The sequence below is a fragment of the Lupinus angustifolius genome, chromosome LG09, assembly GCF_001865875.1.
Source record: "Lupinus angustifolius cultivar Tanjil chromosome LG09, LupAngTanjil_v1.0, whole genome shotgun sequence".
Lineage (NCBI taxonomy): Eukaryota > Viridiplantae > Streptophyta > Magnoliopsida > Fabales > Fabaceae > Lupinus > Lupinus angustifolius.
The window spans coordinates 7909314-7931841 of record NC_032017.1 but is presented as its reverse complement, the minus strand read 5'-3'; the positions used below and the strand labels follow the sequence as shown (position 1 = coordinate 7931841).

General features: G+C 27.0%; 1 protein-coding gene across 4 annotated transcripts; it reads left to right on the top strand.

The window, feature by feature from the left end:
- On the top strand, positions 10873–12110 carry LOC109357256 (histone H1-like). 4 transcript variants are annotated; one of them, XM_019601081.1, is made up of 3 exons: positions 10873–11197; positions 11318–11515; positions 11552–12110. In XM_019601081.1, the coding sequence occupies exons 1-3, from the start codon at positions 10967–10969 to the stop codon at positions 12005–12007; spliced, it is 885 nt and encodes a 294-aa protein (XP_019456626.1). In that variant the 5' UTR covers positions 10873–10966; the 3' UTR covers positions 12008–12110. The 4 variants fall into 4 exon arrangements, with proteins under 4 accessions (XP_019456626.1, XP_019456628.1, XP_019456627.1 ...); XM_019601083.1 differs by having other exon boundaries at positions 11318–11656; positions 11711–12110; XM_019601082.1 differs by having other exon boundaries at positions 11318–11667; positions 11704–12110.

The window sequence follows — 22528 nt, the reverse complement described above, 5'->3', positions numbered from 1 at the left end:
GAAGATCATAGATAATGTATATTTTTGAAAACTCTCAAGCTAAGAGATTGCATTGATATTATTAATTTATAATAAAAATTTCAACCTCTCCTCATCACTAAGTGGGTTTGGCAAATTGTTCACAAAATGAACTTGATTTTAAAAAATTATTTTTGATTAAAAATTGAATTTATGCCCAATCCCTTTATTCTAAGAGCATGTTCATAAACAAACCTCAATATAAATGTTTCAACATCACATAAAAAGCTAGAAATGTTGGTTTTGACACCATTAGTACAAAATATACAGCTATTAAGAAAACTAGAAATCACATTACCTTTAAATCAGCTTTTGATGATGAAATAAGAAACATTACTACATTTTTTACCTATGGCAATGCCTTAATTTGCAATGGTTTTAAAACCATGGCCGTAGAGTAGAATAGACAATGGTTTTTGATATTATTCTCTTATATGTTAATTTTATACATTTATATACTACAACGGTTTCAAACCGCTCTTGAAAATGAATAGACTGTGGTTATTTTTACAATTAGTTTTAAAACTACATAGCATAGAATCTCACAACCAATATAAAGAAATAAAAATAAACAAATAGATTGAATTTAAATTAATTAATAAAAGTCAGAAATTAATAATAAATTATTTTTAAATATAATTTCTCTCTCTTTTAAATTCTGTTTTTGTTGGCATGTATGCATCACCATGCTAACTAGCAAATTAATATAGAAATTACCAAATTGTATCATAAACAAATATAGAGAAAGGTGATTGTCTTATTTAGAAAAACTTGTTAAATTCAGCCTTTCAGCAAATAAAATATTATTATGAGTTGGTTTTCAAAGGGTTTTGGTTTGGTCTATATTGACTAAATTTAAATTGATTATGGTATAAAAGTGATCGGTTTTAGATGTTAGATTGATTTTTATTATTCACTATCCATATACACTAGAATTGATCACACAAATAATTTAGGAAACAATTCTTACACAACAAGGAATCTCAAGATCACTAAAAGTTAATGTCTTAGTCAATTTAACGACTTTACAATAAAGCTCTATATCTAGTAACTTTACACACAAGACTAAGAATTATAACCCACATAACATACATATATATCAATTAGTATATGCATGTGTCATTGATTTAAGTGCAACACCTCAATTCTACTAATCGTCAATATCTTAGTCATACTAGTAACTTATTAAACTAGCTTTATGTCTGGCAACTAGTTTGACAAGATTAAGATATATGAACCATTATGCATATATCTATGTCTAGTAGTATCTATGCTGACAAGTTTGAGAGTTATTCAATGTTCAGATGAATCTATGTCTAGCAATCATATTAACACGAACACGCATATGACAATTAAGCATAAAGCTATGGCTAGAATTATACTAAAAGGATGAGCTTCTAGTTTGGGCTACGCAACCATAATTTCTTCATGAGTTCAACATCCAAAAACCATTACAGGAGAACTGTTATTCACCAAATAAGCATTAAGCACAACAAAGACAACTCATAAAAATCAATACCTCATAATTAACATAAATCGATTCTAAATGTATACATTAAATGAATATTATAATCAATCACAACAAAGGAAAAACTTAGATAAACATTTTCATGCCAAAACTAAACAAAGAGAGATGAAGAAAAATATAGCCCAATAAGTAGTGATATCTCCTCCATCGGTCATCCTTCCTTAACTTTACATTTTGTTTCTAGCCTATACTAGCCTAAGGACAAGAGAATTCAAAACATTCTAATTTACACCGGATTAGTATGAAATTTTTTACATAGGCGCCGAGTACAACCTCTTTGTTTGCTAGCACAATTGCGCTTGGCATGACTCCTATGTTGAGCACATGATATGCTTGTTATTATGAATTATTTTGGGAAAATTGAGAAAGAATGAGGAGAAAATAAGTATAGGATAGAAATAAATAGTATTGGAGTCATGTTTGCATCAACTCATTTGTGTTGGGAGTAATAAATACAATATTATTCACCCTTAATGTGGCAGAGCCTCTCTAATTTACCTTACTACATATATTACTTGTTGTGATTAGTCACAAAAATATTTAATTAGTAACCTATTAAATCAGATATATATTTTCAATCAATCATATCAAGTAATACATAGATGACATACTTTTTGAGATATGTGGTCTTGATCATGTTCACTCCACCAAACTCACAAATTGAGTCTTTTCATATTTAAATCAAAAATAAATTACCCATAAATAATAAAATAAGTGTTCTGTTGACTAGTATGATAATGGTATTGATTATGAATATAAAAGGTAATGTTTAATGAATATAAAAATAAAATTAATATAAAGTTATGTATGGCGATTAAGAAATATTTATATGATGTATTATTTTGACATGTTTTACCTAAAATAATATTGTACTATTTTTCATATAGTTGATCACATTAACTAGGAGTGTAAAAATTTGGTTCGGTTTAGTTTTTGGTACATTTCAATGATCGAATCGAACACAAACATATAGTTTGATTCTGCTCAATTAACCGCAAATTTAACTCTAGGAACCTAACTAAACCACTCTTGAATGATAAAATTTTTTGCATCAATTGAAAGTTCAAATGTATTATAAGAGATATTATTTGTCCATAAAAGAAAACACTACTACTATTATTATAAAAAATTATGCATCATATATAGATGAAGACTAAAATTGAAATTCGTTTGATAGTAACATATATAACAATTATGTAATTTATGGAGAAAAATGAATTATCACATATATAATAATACAATTTACAAGTAGTAACATACATATCTAATAGTTATATATATATAGCAATACAATTCCCTATTAGTAACATATATATCAATTAGTAAAATATATAATAGTTACATATAAAAGCTTAAGACTCACAATTAGTAATAATACATATAACAATACATGTAAAAAAATATGGTATATGTTAGTTTTAAACTCAATATCACAAAAATTGGAAGATATGCCAAATCATCAAGATACTAAAAAACAACTTAGTACGTAATAACATATATAATACTAACATAATAACAATTTAGTATGTAATAACATATATAATACTAACATAATAACAATTTAGTAATATATATAACACTATAATTAACACAAAATTGATAATTTAAGCCACAAAATTAGTTGAAGAATTTAAACAACAATAAAACTTCATTCTTTATTATCTATTTCTTTAATATACAGTTCGGTTTGGTTCTAACGATTCCTAATTTTCGAAAACCATAAACTGAATCAAACATAAATGGTTCCTTAAAAAAATAACCAAACTGAACCGCAAAACCAAATTGAACCACATTTTACGATTTGGTTCAGTTTAGTTTCACGATTTCGTGATTTAAACCAGAACTGCTTACACACTAACATTAACCTTATCTCATCAAAAAGTATACATCAAATTTTGATAAGCTTTCTAAGTATTTTTACTAAAGTAGTGAAACATGTGAAAAATGAATGTAGTTTAGTTGTCCTCAGTCTTATCCCTAACATGTCCTAATTCAATGAATACTTACTATTTCATAAAAAGAATCATAAATAAATGAAAGGTTGACAATTTTGTTCTATCGTTTGTTTTTGTTCTTTCTTCTTTATCTAAACTAACCGTTGTTGTTGGTAATTGTTTGAATGAAGAAAATACAGAATAATTGAATGATTTAATATTGGTTAACTTTGAACAAGAGAGTCCTAAACTTGATCCCAACTAAGATAATTACATTTGATGCCTATAGCAATGTACATGACCTTATTACAACACATTGTGGGCAATTTATTCATAAAGAGAAAAGGATGTATATATTATGAGTGTAAGAGTTATTCACATTGTCATTATATTATTTATTATTCATTTTCAATTATTATTGACTCTTAAATAAAAGTAATACAAATAAATAATAAGTGATACATGCATAAATTTTTACAATATCAGTGCATAAATATTACACAATTCATATTAATTGTTTAATCATTAATCAATATGTAAATACATGCCATAAATAAGAGAGAGATCATGGTTATTCTTTTTTTACTTGTAATTTACTAATTGTTTATTAAATATATTTTTAACTTTACAAATAAATTATTTTATATAATAATGGTGAAATAATAAATAAATATGAGAGAGTAATAAATATAATAGTAAATTCTGATAAATAATGTATACATTTATGATACATTATTAATATTTTTTTATATTATCAACTATCGATGTAACATATGCAATAAATATAAGGGTCAACAATCACTTTGTTCCTTATAAATTTTCACGTGTACTAATTTGACTTCTGAAAATAATAATGATATAAGCTAATACTGAAATATAAATCAAAATATTATCTACCATGCATCATAAACATGCTAAAAGAAACTAATTTAATCTATATTAGATATTTTTAGGGTCAATTTAAGTTTTTAATTTTTCCAGAGACCAAATTCATTGGTATAAAAATTTCAAGGGACCAAAACAAATGTTTACTCTAAATTTAATTAACAATATAAAAATATTTCAATTCACATTGGTAGTGATAGAATATAGCAAAACTCTTATGTGTAACTTAATTGACATTGGTTGTAAAAATAATATACTTTTGAAGTTAAAATATATTTTTAACTTTACAAATAAATTATTTTCTAAAATAATGGTGAAATAATAAATAAATATGAGAGAGTAATAAATATAATAGTAAATTCTGATAAATAATATATACTAAGTTATTTATGATACATTATTAATAGTTTTTTATATTATCAACTATCACATGTAACATATGCAATAAATATAAGGGTCAACAATCACTTTGTTCCTTATAAATTTTCACGTGTACTAATTTGACTTCTGAAAATAATAATGATATAAGCTAATACTGAAATATAAATCAAAATATTATCTACCATGCATCATAAACATGCTAAAAGAAACTAATTTAATCTATATTAGATATTTTTAGGGTCAATTTAAGTTTTTAATTTTTCCAGAGACCAAATTCATTGGTATAAAAATTTCAAGGGACCAAAACAAATGTTTACTCTAAATTTAATTAACAATATAAAAATATTTCAATTCACCTTGGTAGTGATAGAATATAGCAAAACTCTTATGTGTAACTTAATTGATATTGGTTGTGAAAATATTATACTTTTGAAGTTAAAATATATTTTTAACTTTACAAATAAATTATTTTATAAAATAATGGTGAAATAATAAATAAATATGAGGGAGTAATAAATATAATAGTAAATTCTAATAAATAATATATACTAAGTTATTTATGATACATTATTAATAGTTTTTTATATTATCAACTATCACATGTAACATATGCAATAAATATAAGGGTCAACAATCACTTTGTTCCTTATAAATTTTCACGTGTACTAATTTGACTTCTGAAAATAATAATGATATAAGCTAATACTGAAATATAAATCAAAATATTATCTACCATACATCATAAACGTGCTAAAAGAAACTAATTTAATCTATATTAGATATTTTTAGGGTCAATTTAAGTTTTTTATTTTTTCAAAGACCAAAATGATTGGTATAAAAATTTCGAGGGACTAAAACAAATCTTTACTCTAAATTTAATTAACAATATAAAAATATTTCAATTCACATTGGCACTGATAGACTATAGCAAAACTCTTATGTGTAACTAAATTGACATTGGTTGTGAAAATAATAGACTTTTGAAGTTAAAATATATTTTTAACTTTACAAATAAATTATTTTATATAAAATAATGGTGAAAAAATAAATAAATATGAGAGAGTAATAAATATAATAGTAAATTCTGATAAATAATATATACTAAGTTATTTATAATACATTATTAATAGTTTTTTATATTATCAATTAACGAGGTAACATATGCAATAAATGTAAGGGTCAATAGTCACTTTGTTCCTTATAAATTTTCACGTCTACTAATTTGACTTCTGAAAACAATAATAATAATAATACAAGCTAATACTGAAATGTAAATCAAAATATTATCTACTACGTCTCATAAAACATGCTAAAAGAAACTAATTTGACCCAGATTTAATATTATTAGGTCAATTTAGGTTTTTAATTTTTTCGAGAGACCAAATTGATTGGTATAAAATTTTTGAGGGTCCAAAATATATCTTTACTCTAAATATGATTTGTAACACCTCAGTTATGTCATGCAACTTCTTATTTGTAACTTCTTTGATAAAATATAACAAAACTCTTATTTATAACTACATTAACATGGATAGTGAAAATTAATATATTTTAACTTTAAAAATAAATTATTTTATAAAATGATGGTGAAATAATAAATAAACATGAGAGAATAATAAATATAATAGTAAATTCTGATAAATAATATATACTAAGGAATTTATGATACATTATTAATAATTTTTTATATTATCAATTAATGATATTACATATGCAATAAATATAAGAGTCAATTGTCACTTTGTTTCTTATAAATTTTCACGTGTACTAATTTGTTTACTGAAAAAACACAAACTAATACTGAAATATAAATCAAAATATTATTTACTAAGTTCCGTAAAACATGATAAAAATATTAATTTAACCTAGATTTGATATTTTTGATGGTCAATTTATGTTTTTAATTTTTTCAGAGACCAAATTTATTTGCATAAAAAAAATTGAGGGATCAAAATATATTTTTACTCTAATTATAATTAATAAGATAAAAATTTTTAATTAACATTGGTAGTGATAGAATATAGCAAAACTCTTATTGGTAACTTAATTGACATTGACATTGAAAATTTAGATATTTTTAAAGTTAAAATATTTTAACTTTAAAAATAATTATGTCATAATATAATGGTGAAATAATAAATAAATATGAGAGTGTAATAAATATAAGAGTAAATTGTGATAAATAATGTATACTAAGTTATTTATGATACATTAATTAATAATTTCTTATATTACCAATTAATGATATTACATATGCAATAAATATAAGAGTCAACAATCATTTTGTTTCTTATAAATTTCGACGTATACTAATTTGTTTTTTGAAAAAAAATACAAACTAATAATAAAATATAAATCAAAATATTATCTATCAAATTCCATAAAACATGCTAAAAAATATTAATTTAACCCAGATTTGATATATTTGAGAGTCAATTTAGGTTTTCAATTTTTTCAGAGACCAAATTGATTTGCATAAAAAATTTGAGGGACCAAAATATATTTTTACTCTAAATATAGTTAATAATATAAAAAAATTCAATTAACGTTGTTAGTGATAGAATATTGAAAACATCTTATTGGTAAGTTAATTGACATTGGTAGTGAAAATTTAGATATTTTTAAAGTTAAAATATATTTTTAACTTTAAAAATAATTATTTTATAAAATAATGATGAAATAATAAATAAATATGAGAGTGTAATAAATATAAGAGTAAATTATGATAAATAATGTATACTAAGTTATTTATGATACATTAATTAATAATTTCTTATATTACCAATTAATGATATTACATATGCAATAAATATAAGAGTCAACGGTCACTTTGTTCCATGTATATTTTCATGTATACTATTTTGATTGCCGAAAAAATACAAATTAATACTCAAATATAAATCAAAATATTATCTACCGTGTACCATAAAACATATTTAAAGAGACTAATTTGACTTAGATTTGATATGTTAAGACTTATAAATTTTTCAGAGATCAAATTGATTCACAAATTTTGTTTGAGGACCAAAATATATATTTAGTCTAAATATAATTGATAATTTAAAAATATTTCAATTAAGTGATAAAATATAGCAAAACTCTTATTTGTTTGGTTTAAGAGAAAATGAATTTTGTATTGTTTGTTAAGAGTGAAACCATAAAGCAATGTTAAATTATTTCTAATTTTTTGGATCGAATAGAAAATTAAGAAAAATATAGATTAATTTATGTAGAAAACTAGTATATTATTTTGGTCTCTAGAAGATTGGATGTCTATCAATTAAATCCATGATATATGAATTTGGTTAGTTCAGTTTTTGAAAATTTTAAATGTTGACAATTTTTGTCTCTTACATATATGGTATGCAATATTGAACAATAATTAAAACTTTTAGGGACTGAATGAACCCTTTACATATGTCAAGGACTAAAGTATCAATGCCTAATTTTGTAGGGACTATTCACTCAATAAGAAAATGTTGTCATTTTTATCATTGGACATGGTGAGGGTGTTATTGGTATTTGACCACTTTTACCTCTTCTTAATCCTCAATTCTTCTCCAATTAGAGTACAAAGAAAATAATTGAATTTGAGTTGTTTTCTTTCTACTTCCTTCTTTTCCTATAAACCAAATATGAGAGATTCATTAAATTCAACATTCTCTCAAAATCCTCTTTTTCCAATATTGCTATGATCAATTAAAATTTTAATTTTTGTTTGGACTTCAAGATTAGGAACAAAATTAGAGTTTGAAAAAAAATTGAGTCTCAAAACTTTAATTATTATGTTTTATGTGAAAGTGAAATAATATTTCTAATGACTAACTTCATGGAGTGGAGTGAAGATTAGAATATAACCTTTTTATTTCTTAAATTTTCACCTTGAGAATTATAATTTCGGAATTAGAGATGCATTTGATATATTTTGAGGAATAACTGTCATAGTCAGTATCATTGTTTCCATTACTGTTATATCACCACTACCATTATCATCATATCATCTCATTATTTCTACCATTATCACAGTCGCCACCATCAAGACACCAACTTCCACCTCAGAAAGGTCGATTCTCGAGTCAAACTCTAGCCAATTATCACAATATGACAATATATGTATATGCTTGAAGAAATCAAATCTCCTATTTAGAGTTGCAATAGTAACAAGAGTCATACACCAAAGAATTCAAATTTAATTTTATTAAACAATTATGAACTATGTTGGAAGTAGAAATTTGTTACATGATGAATGTCAACATCCTTTTAAAATACTTGTGCTTTCTAATTAGAAGGAAGCTTATGAGGCCAAGACATGGTTACCAATGTTTAGGGGCATATTGTCCTATGAAAAAATAGACATATATCTTATGGGGTAGGAATGTAGAACATCCTCATGAAGTTAGTATAAATTTTAGATTGGTGTATAAATCCTATTCAATGTGTAATTAGTTTGACAAAGCCTATATTTTTGTAATCTCATCTTTTTTAAAGTTGGGTTAGAGTAACTTTTGTATTTTCACATGTATAAGATCTTGTTTGATGGTTATGTCAAATGTTTGTAGTCAATGATCAAGGTCAAATAATGAAAAAGAGGTTAATCTATGTTACAATAGCATATATATAATTTCAAAATTTCAAGTTCATTGTGATTATGGACACTAAAATCCAACATCACATGCCACAAAAATAGATTTGAAGCCTTCAACATGTTGAACTTATAATTTAGAGGATGCTTGGTTTATGATAAGAAGTTAAGAACTACACAAATAACCAACTAATATATGTTATTGCTAGTTAAACTTAATAACGATGATATATGTGCTCTTGGTTGTAATATAAATGTAAATTTAGTTATAAAACTATCATATATAACATACATCAATATTTCTTTCTTGTACAAGATAGCAAAATATGCACTTTATAGATGTGAAAATGGTTTTAGGATAATTGAAAAGTGTAAACACAAAAACCAATCAAATATCCTATGTCACTAGTTTAAAAATCATATATAACATACACCTCATGAACTTAATTAATCATAAAGTTTAAAATCTATGCACTAATAATATAAAGTTTTTTACACTTTTAGCATATCATTTACCATTAATTTGTATTACTTTTGTTTGAGAATCAATGATGGTTAATAAATCAATAATGGATGATTTACTAACAATATAAAAACACTTATACTATTAGTGTATACATATTAAATCCTTAATCATAATAAGATGTGACTTAATGCACCAAACACTCGAGTAATCTCAAGATGTATATTGTATTATTGGATTATAACTTTGATTGAATATAATTATGTTAGAAAAAATGCAGCCTAGTACTCAAAATACACAAAGATTAACAACCATATTGTTACTTGTGCTTGAAATTACCATTACCATGAAAAATCATTTTTACTACGAGAGAATCAAACAAATAAACATATGTTATGCTTAAAACACTAAATATCTATTATAAGATTAGATTTATGCAAAAGAATGAAAATTTAAGATAAGATAAGAATGCCATGTTGTATACACTAAACATGCCCAACAAGGTTCTTTGGAAGAATGTGTTCAACTTTGATGACTTTGTAACTAATGATTCCATATCCAAATCTCATCCGATTTTAATTTTTTTTGATGCAATGTATTCCTATGTTAACCTATTATTATAGGGTATTCATTAATTTGGTCAAATTCTAAACCATTCCTCTGAATTTAAAAAAAACCATGAAAACATCAAACCAAACCCTAGTCACGACCATTGTAGCTTCAAACGCAAAATTCTCCACAACCACAAAACTACTCAGCTCAATCAACCACTCATTAGAAAGCTCACGAGAAAATCTACAATAATAAAAAAACCTCATTGAAAACCATGAAGCAAATAAAAAGTTATAAGCAAATGAATCGAGCTTAGAAACACACCTAAGCAAACCCACACCAACCAAAATATCCCAAAATGTTTCAATCTAAGGTTCCTCAAAACTCATCAACAACCGTCGATAAGATCTAATCCAATGGTCTATATTCAAACTTAAAGAAATCCTCAATCCTTGTCAAACGTGTCTAAACCAATCAGAATTCACCATTTCAACACAGTGTTACACACTCTTTATTATTTAAACAAATGAAATTTCCGATATCTTCTCACACAAAAACCAAAAATCTTCTTCTTCTTCTTCTTCTTCTTCTTCAGAGATCCCATTTTCACTTTTCTGAATCCAATGGCGACTGAAGAGCCCATCGTTGACGTTCAGCCCACTCCGGCAGTGGAGGAGCCACAACCCACCGAAGAAAACACCGCCGCCGCCGCCGCTGAACAACCCGCCGTTGAAACAACTGAGCCTGAACCCAAGCCCGCTGTCAAGCCCAAGAAAGCTGCCAAGGAGCCCAAGCCCAAGAAGCCCGCAGCTCCTCGCAAACCCAAAACTTCTTCCCACCCCACTTACGAAGAGGTACAAAAAAAAATTATATTTTTTTTGTACTAGTAAGAGTATTTTACAAAAAGTGTTGTTATCAGGAATTGAATTTGAAATTGAATTTCATTTGAATTTGGATTGGTTTTGAATTTGCAGATGATTAAGGATGCGATTGTTTCACTGAAAGAGAGAACTGGTTCGAGTCAATACGCAATAGCGAAGTTTCTAGAAGACAAGCATAAGAACCTTCCATCAAACTTCAAGAAGCTTCTATTGAACCAACTCAAGAAGCTCGTTGCTTCTAACAAACTCGTTCAGGTCAAGCATTCCTACAAGCTTCCACCTCTCAGAGCTGCTTCTGCTCCAAAGCCCGTCGTTGCCAAGAAAAAGTCCGCTGCTGCAAAGCCCAAGCCCGCTGCCAAGGGAAAGCCTGCTGCTAAGCCTAAGCCCGCTGCAAAGCCTAAGCCCGCTGCTAAGGGGAAGGCTGTTGTTAAGGCTAAGCCTGCTGCCAAGCCGAAGCCCACTGCCAAGGTGAAGGTGATTGCTAAGGCGAAGCCCGCTGCTAAGCCCAAGCCTGCTGCAAGGCCCGCCAAGGCCTCGAGGACATCGAGCCGGACTTCTCCGGGTGGGAGGAAGGCGCCTGCTCCGAGACCAGCACCGGCGAAGAAAGCTGCTGCGGTGAAAAAGGCTGCTCCGGTGAAGAAGGCTGCTCCGGTGAAGAAGGCTGCACCGGCGAAGAAAGCTGCTCCAGTTAAGAAGGCGGCTCCGGCGAAGAAAGCAGCTCCGGCGAAGAGTGTGAAGTCTCCGGCGAAGAGGGCAGGGCCAAAGAGAGGAGGGAGAAAGTGAAGAATGGGCTTCTAGGGGTAGTTTTGTAAATTTGTCTTTGTCCTTGCGGAGTAGTAGTTTCGAGATTCAAAGATGTTGTTGACAAAAAAAAACATGAAATTTATATTTCCAATTTTCTTTTTATTATCTTTATTTTGGGTTGGGGATTTTACAGAGTTTCTCGCTTTGTAATTTGGTGGTTAATGAGTTAGTTTTATTATTGTTATTATAATTGTAAGCTATAGAGCTCAATGGTTTTACTCAATTAGAGTTTATGATATATGAATTAAGGAATGAATCTGGATTTGTTAATGTTCCTGGATGTTGACTTTATTATTATTTATTTTTCATATTGAACTATCGAGATTTTACACAGTTAAATTAATATCTTGTTTATTGCAATATGAAATGAAGGATTTTTTGTACAAAGAAGAATGAATCTGCAATTGTTAAACACTGGTTTATTGCAATATGAATTGAATGCACTCATTTACAAAAAGAACGAATATGCAATTCTTTACATTGGTTTTTGTTTAGTTGATTGTTCACAGCTTATACTGTACTGTACCTTTTTGTGAAACCTTAAATGTCGTTTTTCTGTGTCTTTTCTTTGTTTTTTCCGCCTTCAATTTTTTGTCGTGTGTGTCTTTCCATGTAAGGATTGATAATTAATGTTACCAGTGTAATCAATCAGAAACCATTTCCTTATTCACTTTTCTTTATTCCGTATTTTATTCTGAGTGAAACTCGACCATTCGAACAATCAGAACACGAGTGAGACTCGATCATTTGAACAATCAGAACACCTTATTACTCAGTAAATTGAGAAAAAAACAATAAAAATGGACAAAATTGTGAAAATTCTTAAATGGAATGGTTTCAGAAAATTCTTTACTTTGATGTAAGTTTTAGATACATACACTATATTCATTTTTCTTGAGATTGAATGACATATAAAGCAAAGCAAGGCATCTAAAAGTGTTGGTGATAAGATTGAGTTTCATTCTTCATAGACATTCATGGAATTACCATTCTTGTTTCATACTTGAATGGTATGTGTGATCCCCTTGTGTCAATTTTGTTCATCACATTATTGTTTTGCTTTTCTTTACTTTCTTTTAAACAACTTTCTTTATATCCATATCGTTTTTGCACCATCTTTTTAATATGAACCAAGTTTGATAAATTTGAGTCTTCTTTAGTCTTTTTTTATATAAATTTGAGTATTGTTTAATGCAGTGAAATGAATTTAGTTGTAAGTAATTTGGATAAGAGTTATTTTCACATGGATATTGTTCTGAACAAGTGTTGAATTTGAGCTTTGTGTATTGAAATGATAGAATTGATAAGGAAATTGTTGTTGAGAATGCAAGATAGATTTTGTGTCATTGATTATAATTGTTTGATATTTCAATTGTGTATTTATTGGGTATAATTCATAGCAGTTTATGAGTATTGGGCATTTTCCTTTATGTTTGTTCTTTCTTTGAAATGATTCTTAGGACTGAGCTATACAGAGAATAATCACAATTCTGTAAACAATAAGTGTTGTGATCTATTGTACTAGAATGTGACTGTTTGGAGATGGTACACACTATTACAGAGAGTCTTGTGGTCAATTTCAGACGGTTTTTAATGTGGTTGAAAAGATTCTTGCGTTGCTTGCTCGCAATTGGGTGATCTAGGTCAGTTTTATTTCAAGATAGGCTAATTCATTGGCTGACTTTATGGTAAAGGTTGACGCATAATCGAATTCAGGTCTGCAATATCGAGAGTTTGCTTCTAATGATGTGAGTAGAGATTGATATCTCTTCTTAGTTTTTGTTTTTATCCTTTCCGAATGTACAAAAAAAAAGACTAACTTGAAGTTAATTGTTTAGTATTCTTTGTTGCTCATGTTCAAAATGATTCTACAAGTTCTCATTCATGTTGATTCTGAAAGTGTAGATTTAGGGTGATGTGAAGTTATTGGTGAATTTTCGGTGGATGTATTTTCTTAATGATTTTCATCCTAATTCCTTACTCTAATTCAGTGTTTTAAATTGCGGTTGCAGTTGTGATTTTAATCATTATGATTGCGACGGTTGCGATGCGGACTGTGGCTGTTGCAGTATAAATTCTTTTATGAGTAAGAAAGAATTTTTGAAATCGATGCGGTCTGATGTAGCCCGATGTGGTTGCTTTGCAGCTCGATGCAACCACATCATTGTGATTTAGTATCACATTACAATTGCATTGTGATGCTTTTGCGGCGGTCATCACAACCACAATATTACTTCTGAACTCTTCTTAGTGTCAGATGCAGCCATGATTTTCTGTGTTTTCTCATTACGGAAAGAATGTATTAAATATATATATGCTTGGTATAAATAATATATAAGCTTTATAAATATGATTTAATATGTATACGCTAATAGTGTAAGTGTTTTTACACTGCCAGCAAATCTTCACCATTCATATGTTAACTACAATTGACTTTCAAACAAAAGTAATATAAATCAATGGTGTACAGTGTAAAATTTTTTACATAGTCATTACATAGATTTTAAACTCTTATAAGTATGATGTATTTTGATATTAATACAGAGTTTAAAATATATGGACTGAAAGTGTAAAGTTTTTTACACTATCGTTACATCATCCACAATTTATTTGTATTACTTTTGTTTGAGAGTAAAAAATAATTAAACTGTCAATATATACATATTAAATCCTTAATAATATTATCATTCTCGGGAAATGAGATGAGTAATTGTATTAGCTCTTGAGGAATGAATTTGAATTTCCATAAAGATGCAGTAAATGACTTTGGTTTGAGATGCAATTACACTTTTATAATATTAATAATGAACCAAGGGCAATTTTATCATTAATTATGTATAGTATAATAAACATTCTGAATATGTAAAATATATAGTTTTGGTAGAATAATGAACTTGTAGAAAATGCTATGTTTCTTATGTAATTACTGTTTTGGCATGAGTGACTTGCATGGTTAACCATGTTTCCTTCATATTTTGTTGTAAACTGAGAAAATAGGTATGAGATTCTAGATATCCTTCAAGAAATTTTCAAGGGCTCCAAAAAATGAAATCTATTCTGCTAAACTTTGAATAAGTGGTACCTTTTAATTTCAGAGCTCAACACCTGCAAAACCAGAAACTCATGTTATATTCAAATTGCAGACTGCATCACGTTTTGTGACTGTAATATGATAGTTTTGGTGACTGTCGTAACTACATCACACTATTAAAGCGTGACACTGAATCATAATAACGTTGGCGCTAAGTAATTCCATATCTTAAAAATATCTTCTCAATCTTAAAATAATTCACAATACTGATATGTAGGCATGATAATCTTACATATTGAATGGTCTTTCAATATGTGATATGTTTGAGGCAATAATAAATAGTTACAACAATTATCAATCAAACAGAGGAAGCTACAATGATCTATATACTTTTACAAAATCAAAAAATAATACATGAATAGAATTTTTTGTGTCTTTTGGCTTTGTTTAATTTTTTCTTCCTCTTGGTTACTCTCTCTTTGTCATTTCATGTTTATAGTTATATTTGTTGGAAGCGGATCCAGTTACTCCATGAAATAAATTTCCATATCTTATATATCTTATTTATTCATTATAAGAAAATCTAATGATTCAAATCTACTTATTAATTTAAATAATTGGATTAGCCTAGAAAAAATGATTGAAATATAAAATGTATTTTTTTAACTTACTCATAGAGTAATCGGATTTGTTATGTGGCCTTGTCTTTTCATATGCTCCCTTTTAAGCATACTTTATAACCATCCATCATGTACTTGTTTGTTGTTTCCAAATGATATTTCTAGATATAACATGTCTATGTCATGCTGAAATTAAAATAATCCAATACTCCCATGAAGATATAAATTTTATCACTTTGATCCAAATTCTTTCTTCAAATAGTTTTGATGTTGACTATAAAATTTACATCAAAGCCATATAATCACATTTATGTTAATATTAAAACATTTATGAGTCCAATATTTGTTGTGTATATGAAAATATTTTGTTAGTTGAAAGGGACTAGTTTTCCCTTATCATATTGACACTTTTGACGAATTAAAAAAAATGATATATTTTCTTATAAATTTAACCTATAAAGTCTCACACATATATGAAGGGTACATTGGATCAATAATTTCATAAAAAATATTGTTTTTGTAAAATAATCATTTCTCACTTGTACATTTATTTGGTTTTAGAAATTGCTTAAGTTCAGCTTTTATGATAAGCTATTCAGTTATATTCTCAGCTTTTCAATAGGTCACTTTTTGCAAAAAAACATTTTGTTGGGTCCTTTTCTTAAAGCCTAAACAAGCATGCCTTAATTTCTGTTGAATTTAAATTCTATTGAAATTGGCATTAAGTTATTTGAAATGAGTGATTTTCGAGAAAAATCACTTTTTGCAGTTAATTTTGAAATTCTTAGATTAAAGGGCCACATTGTTTTAGTTTCTTAACCAAAAAGTGACTTGTTAATTTGATCATTAGGTTATATTTATTTTAACTTCTTAAGAAATCACTTTCTGCTCAAATTCACTTTCATCAAAATCACTTTTGTTGATCACATTTTAAGCCTACAAAATAGCCCTAAATTTATATTGAACTTACTTTCTGCTCAAATTGACAGCGATTTTTTTTTGGTTTCCTAATGAGCATTCTTTCATCCACAAGACTCGAACCCGGGTTCTTGCTTAAGGGGACTCAAGCATGTACCACTTGAACCAACGCCCGTTGATAAATTGACACTGATTAGTTATTTGATACTTTCACTTAGGGATAGGTGGAAAATATAACAAATGTAATTATGTTTTTTAATACTATCATTTATGACTAAATATTAAGTAGAATTAAACTTTTAATATTTTTCCATAACTATATTTACATATATACATCAATCCATAATTCTTTCTCTAGATATATGCCTCAAGAGCGGATTTCCCCAACAAATTCAGATAGAGATCAATTGTCTCTATTTTTGTCTCAATTTCCTATTTCGGGTCCAATGAAAAAATGTCACTTTATTAAAGCAAAAAATTCTAAAAATACAAATTAACATTTTTATATTACTCGGAGAAACTTGATTGACCAGTTTTTAGTGGTCCACCTACAAGTGAGTCCAGTTTTGAACTTCCTTCTTGTTGTTTTATTCATTGAAGCTTGAATGATCTTTCATACATCACTATTTGTTTGATGCAGGTGATGCTTATTCAGCATAGCTAACTTTGTTTGCATCAAAAATATTTTTTTTATGTAATGCATCAATTTTTTCAAAAATATAATAAGACTAGTCATTTGTTCATAAATGAGAAAAATATTTTTTGATCAATTTCTTTAGGTATCATAATGCCATCGTTGTGCCTTTGAAAATTGAAATAAAAAATAAATCTTTCCAACCTTTTTTATAGGAATGAAAATTGACTATTCATTGCTGTAGCCCTTGAAAATGAAACAATTTATCTTTTGAACATTTTTTATACGAATAAAAGGGAAATATATATATTTTTCTCTTGCTTTATTTGACGAGAAAACAAGGTTTATTTTAAAGTGAAAAATTAAGGATTTATCTACTGTTGACTGATTAAAGTAAATGGAGAATAATGTTTTGAAATGATGTCTGGCAAATCTCAATGTAAATTTCTATTATATATAATAATAAAAATGTCTCTTTATTTATATGATCAATGGATATTTTCCGGCTTAATTCAAATTAGATGAGGTCAAATATGAATTTAATACCGACGGATGTTGGTTCAAGTGGTATATGCTTGATTTCCCTTAAGCAATGTCTTGGATTCGAGTCTTGTGGATGAAAAAAATATTCACTGGGAGAGTTAGCCTCACGTACCTGTGGATGTTCTCAGCTTGGACATAATTGCCTCCGGTGCGAGGATATGTGAGAAACCAAAAATAATAATATGAATTTCAATAATAGAGGCTCTAAAAAAAGTTTGATCAATAAGAAATAAGGAAATGCATAGACAGTGTTAATGTATTTAAATATAAAGAATATTTATTTTCATTGAAGGTATATACTATTTATATTTTAGGTAAAAGATAAGAAGAAAACAAAAGAGTTTTTCATTTAGAGTATATAATATTAATTTAGGATTTTCTTTTGGGGCAACTATCACTAAAATAGATTTTAAATAAAATTTTCTCATTAAAAAAAATAAAGTTTTAAATGATCACTTGGAAAAAACAGAGAAAATATTAAATGAAAAGTAAGTTACTTAATATCTATACCATTATATAAATAGAAAACCTGAATGGAGTGATTTTTTTCTTTGCCAGTGATATGAACTTTTTAGGCCTTAGAAAACAATTAAATGGAGATAAGAATGTTATGTGTCAAATTGATCATATATAATATGTTTTTTATGTCACTTTAACTATATAATTAACTCAAATGAATAAAATTGTACTAATATATGATTAAAACTTTTTTAAATGACCAAGCATCACCTCCAAAATGTTTTGCGGGCTTAATCCAAAGGAATTATTACAAAAAGATAAGTTCTGAACAAAAGTAAGGATTCAACCATAAATAGTTAGTATAAAATTGCGATACTACATTCGTCCACTACGGGATAGAGTTGAATTTTGAATATGTTGTTCCAAACTAATGAATCTTCAATATGAACGGTCAAATCGATAAAATATGAAAAATTGGCTGCTCTAAATGCATTTTTTGCGCTCAGTGCAAGTCGAAAAATTTCTAGCGAGCCTATGCCTAGCGTAGAGGTCACGCTTGGTGAAAATAAAAGCTTGCAACCAGCACTCCACACAACCCCTAGTGCTTAGTGAAATCAAATTATGAAATTTAGCATTTAGCCATTGTTTCGTATGCGCCAAGCACATGTATTTGTGCTCAGCCCAATGGGTGGTGTGCTGAGCGCAAGGAGATGCAGCCAACACAAGTTGGTGTGCTAAAAGGTCACGCATAACCAGCTGGAGGCTGCGCCCAGCGCATAGGTGGTGCACTGAGCGCAAAAACCAACATACATACACTATTTAAGGACTTCCAACTCGAACCATTAGATACACACTTTGTAATATTGATTTGTAATACTTCTTTTCTGAATTTCTAGGATAGTTTAACTCATTTGAGTCAGGGGATCAATGTGTATATATTAGAGAGGTTAATCTATGCTCTTGTTATGATTGAATGTAACATAAGTTTGATGTATGCATATTAATTCATGAAGTTTTGATTATATTTGAGTTTTTGTATTTGCTTAATGTTTGCTTTAAGTTTGATCATCTTATTGCATAATTGTTGAATAAATTGCTTAGTCTTTTACTTACATTATTCTGAACATGCATAACTCAACAATTTGTACATTTTCCAGACATATAATTGTATTACTTGCCATATCATGTACTTTAATTTATTATTATATAACATAGTGCGAATGTTGTAATTTTATAACTCTCAAACTAGATGACATAGATTACTAGACATAGATGTATCCTTGATTGTTGATATAACTTAATTTTGTTAATCTAGATTAGTAGACATAGACATAGAGTAATAAATTGTTAGTATAGACCAAGAAATTGACGGCTAATATAATTGACCTATCGCAGTTAACTCAATTTTGCATGCATGGACTACTAGGCATAAAGACATGTTATGCGGGTCATATATTTTAATCTTATGAGTAAAGTTGCAAGACATAGAGTTTTGTTCCATAAGTTGCTAAATTGACTAACATATTAGCTTTTAGTAATATTGACATCATTGCAATGAATAATCATTACTGAAAGAATATAATTTAAGAATGAGGTGTGCATGGATTATAAGTGTGAAGTTCAATCCTAACTCCCTTCCCTATTATATTACAAATTTGATTAATTATGTCACGAATTAAACAACCTTTTGAACAATAACTTCAAATAATAATTTTTATTTGAAAGGCTGGTATCAAGCATGTTATTGTGGATTCAACAACCTTTTTCTTTATACTTTTACGACAGAGTTTGATTATTTATATACTAATTTGTCAATTATCAAAGTGCATTTAATATTTTAGAATATTTCAAATTTACACTATTTACTATATTTATTTAACCATATATATTAATTATTATATATAGGACACACATTTCTTTAATATTATCTCTATAATATTTTATATTCATACTTATATTTATGCAATTTTAAAAAATATCCCAATATTACCATTATTATTTATTACATCTATAAATTATACATATTAATTATATATCTCACACACATAATATTATCTATATTAATATATAAAGTTAAAACATAATTAAGGAGCAAATATGTAATTTAATAAGCGTAATTTATATATTCCAATATTATCCTTTATTATATCAATTTTTTTTGTATTTGCCTTTGTAATATACAAGTTGCAAATAATTTCCCATTACTATATCTAATGTTTTTATGTTTGCCTTTATAACATAAATAATTTTGCAATAATTGAATTCAAAACATTGTCATAAAATATCAAACCACTAATGTAATTTTTAATAATATCACAATTCATTTTCATATTTTTATTACAAAAATTATAATATTATGTATATTTAATACAAAAAAGTGATATAATTTTAGAAATGAAATATGTAAAAATTAAATATTTATTAATAAAAAATAATAATGTGGGTCGGCAGACAAGGAATGCTTGTCGACACATTAGTATTTAATAATTTATCTTTATATTTCCAAGTTACTAATAATTGAATTTTCATTTAATACAATTTAAGATGTATCATTTCTATGGTCAAACTTCATAAATGTTTTAGTAATATATTATTATATAATGATTTTTTTTGGTAATATAGATAACATATAAACTTTCATATTGGATTCGGAGTAGGCTAAAAAGTCCAAAGATATATTTCCCATAATACTACAATATAATTATTTAAATTTTAATTTTTTCTAATATACTTTTTAAAAAGATATATAATGTTTGATATTAATGTATAACTTTTTTAACATACTTATTTTTTCAATTTAAACAAACTTACTCCCAATCCTAGCCATCAATTCTAGGAAAATCCAATGGTTTGAATTAGTGAGTAAATCACAACCATTGGATTTCTCTATAATTGATGGCTATGATTGAGAGTAAATTTAAAAAACTTACTCTTGCAATAAGAAGATCCTCACTCTAAATCTAATGCCTTAAGTTTGAGTTAAGATTGATGTCAAATCCATTTATATGTCTTTTAATATAATTCATTTATTAAACCTATTGTTTTTATTGGACTCTCACTTCTAAACACAATATAATTAATGACTTCACTTTTATATATAAACATATATAAACATGTAGACACTTTCAAGAATAATATCATGTTGTTTTAGTTTCTAATTATTGCATTATAAACTCAAGACCAGAATAAACTTTATATGTTATAGTATAACATTGATTTCAGAATATCATTGTAATTTATAAATATTAATAAATATTACTTTATTTTTTTAAAGTTCATAGCACCAATATTTATTATTTATTTTTTATTATAAGTTCACAAACAATTATGTTCTAAAATAACTTTCACTTAAAATTTATTACCAAGCCAACAGTCCCAAAAAGAAAAGAAAAGAAAAATGAGTTGCACAAATCAAATTGGATAAGTCTAGTCGGGTCTCAGATTTAAAATAGTCTGAATCATCTAGCTAAAAAGAGCCGGTTTAATAAAAATATTTAATAAGGTAAATAAGCCTTATAAAATTTTCGGTCTTTGGCAAGATCGACTGACTGCCCCCACTATTTTGATAGGTCTAGCAATATATCTATGAAAGGGAAATTTTTGGGAAGAGGCATTCCCTTTTTATTATTGTTGACCTAATCTTTTATTTACTCTTTAGAGAGAAAAATTAAATGGACAAAACATGAAATATAGTGATATAATTTTCAAATATTCCAATTACTTAATGTATAAAGAAATATTTTTAATGCAAGATTTTAAAAGATTTTAATATTTGCCATTTTTATAATTTAATAAATACTAAAAAGAAATAATTTTTATGGTCATACTTAATAAATACTTTAGCAATATATGATTATATATATATATATATATATGTATATATATGGTAATGTAGATAATATATAATTTAATGATATAGAAATGATTAAAAATAAGTTTATTTAATAAAAATAATTTCAATTATCATTCAACACTACATTGAAAATTGTTTCCATTAAAAGTGAAATTGGAAATATGTAAAGACAATTAAATTTATTCATATAAATTTACTTATATTTGAGACCCAAAAAATGTCAAGGTTGTTTCCTTCTCATATCTGAGTAAGGGTCAAATCAGACTAGATTTTGCCTTAAATAAATCGAACTTATATAACGTATAAGAGTCTGAGTTTGACATGTTAGTCTATTTAATTTTTTTTTCAAAGCCAATGTCTCACTTGTTTAAAAGCATGTCCTAACATGTTAGTTTGTTTAAAGACTTATTATATTATATAATATCAAAATAGACCATCATAT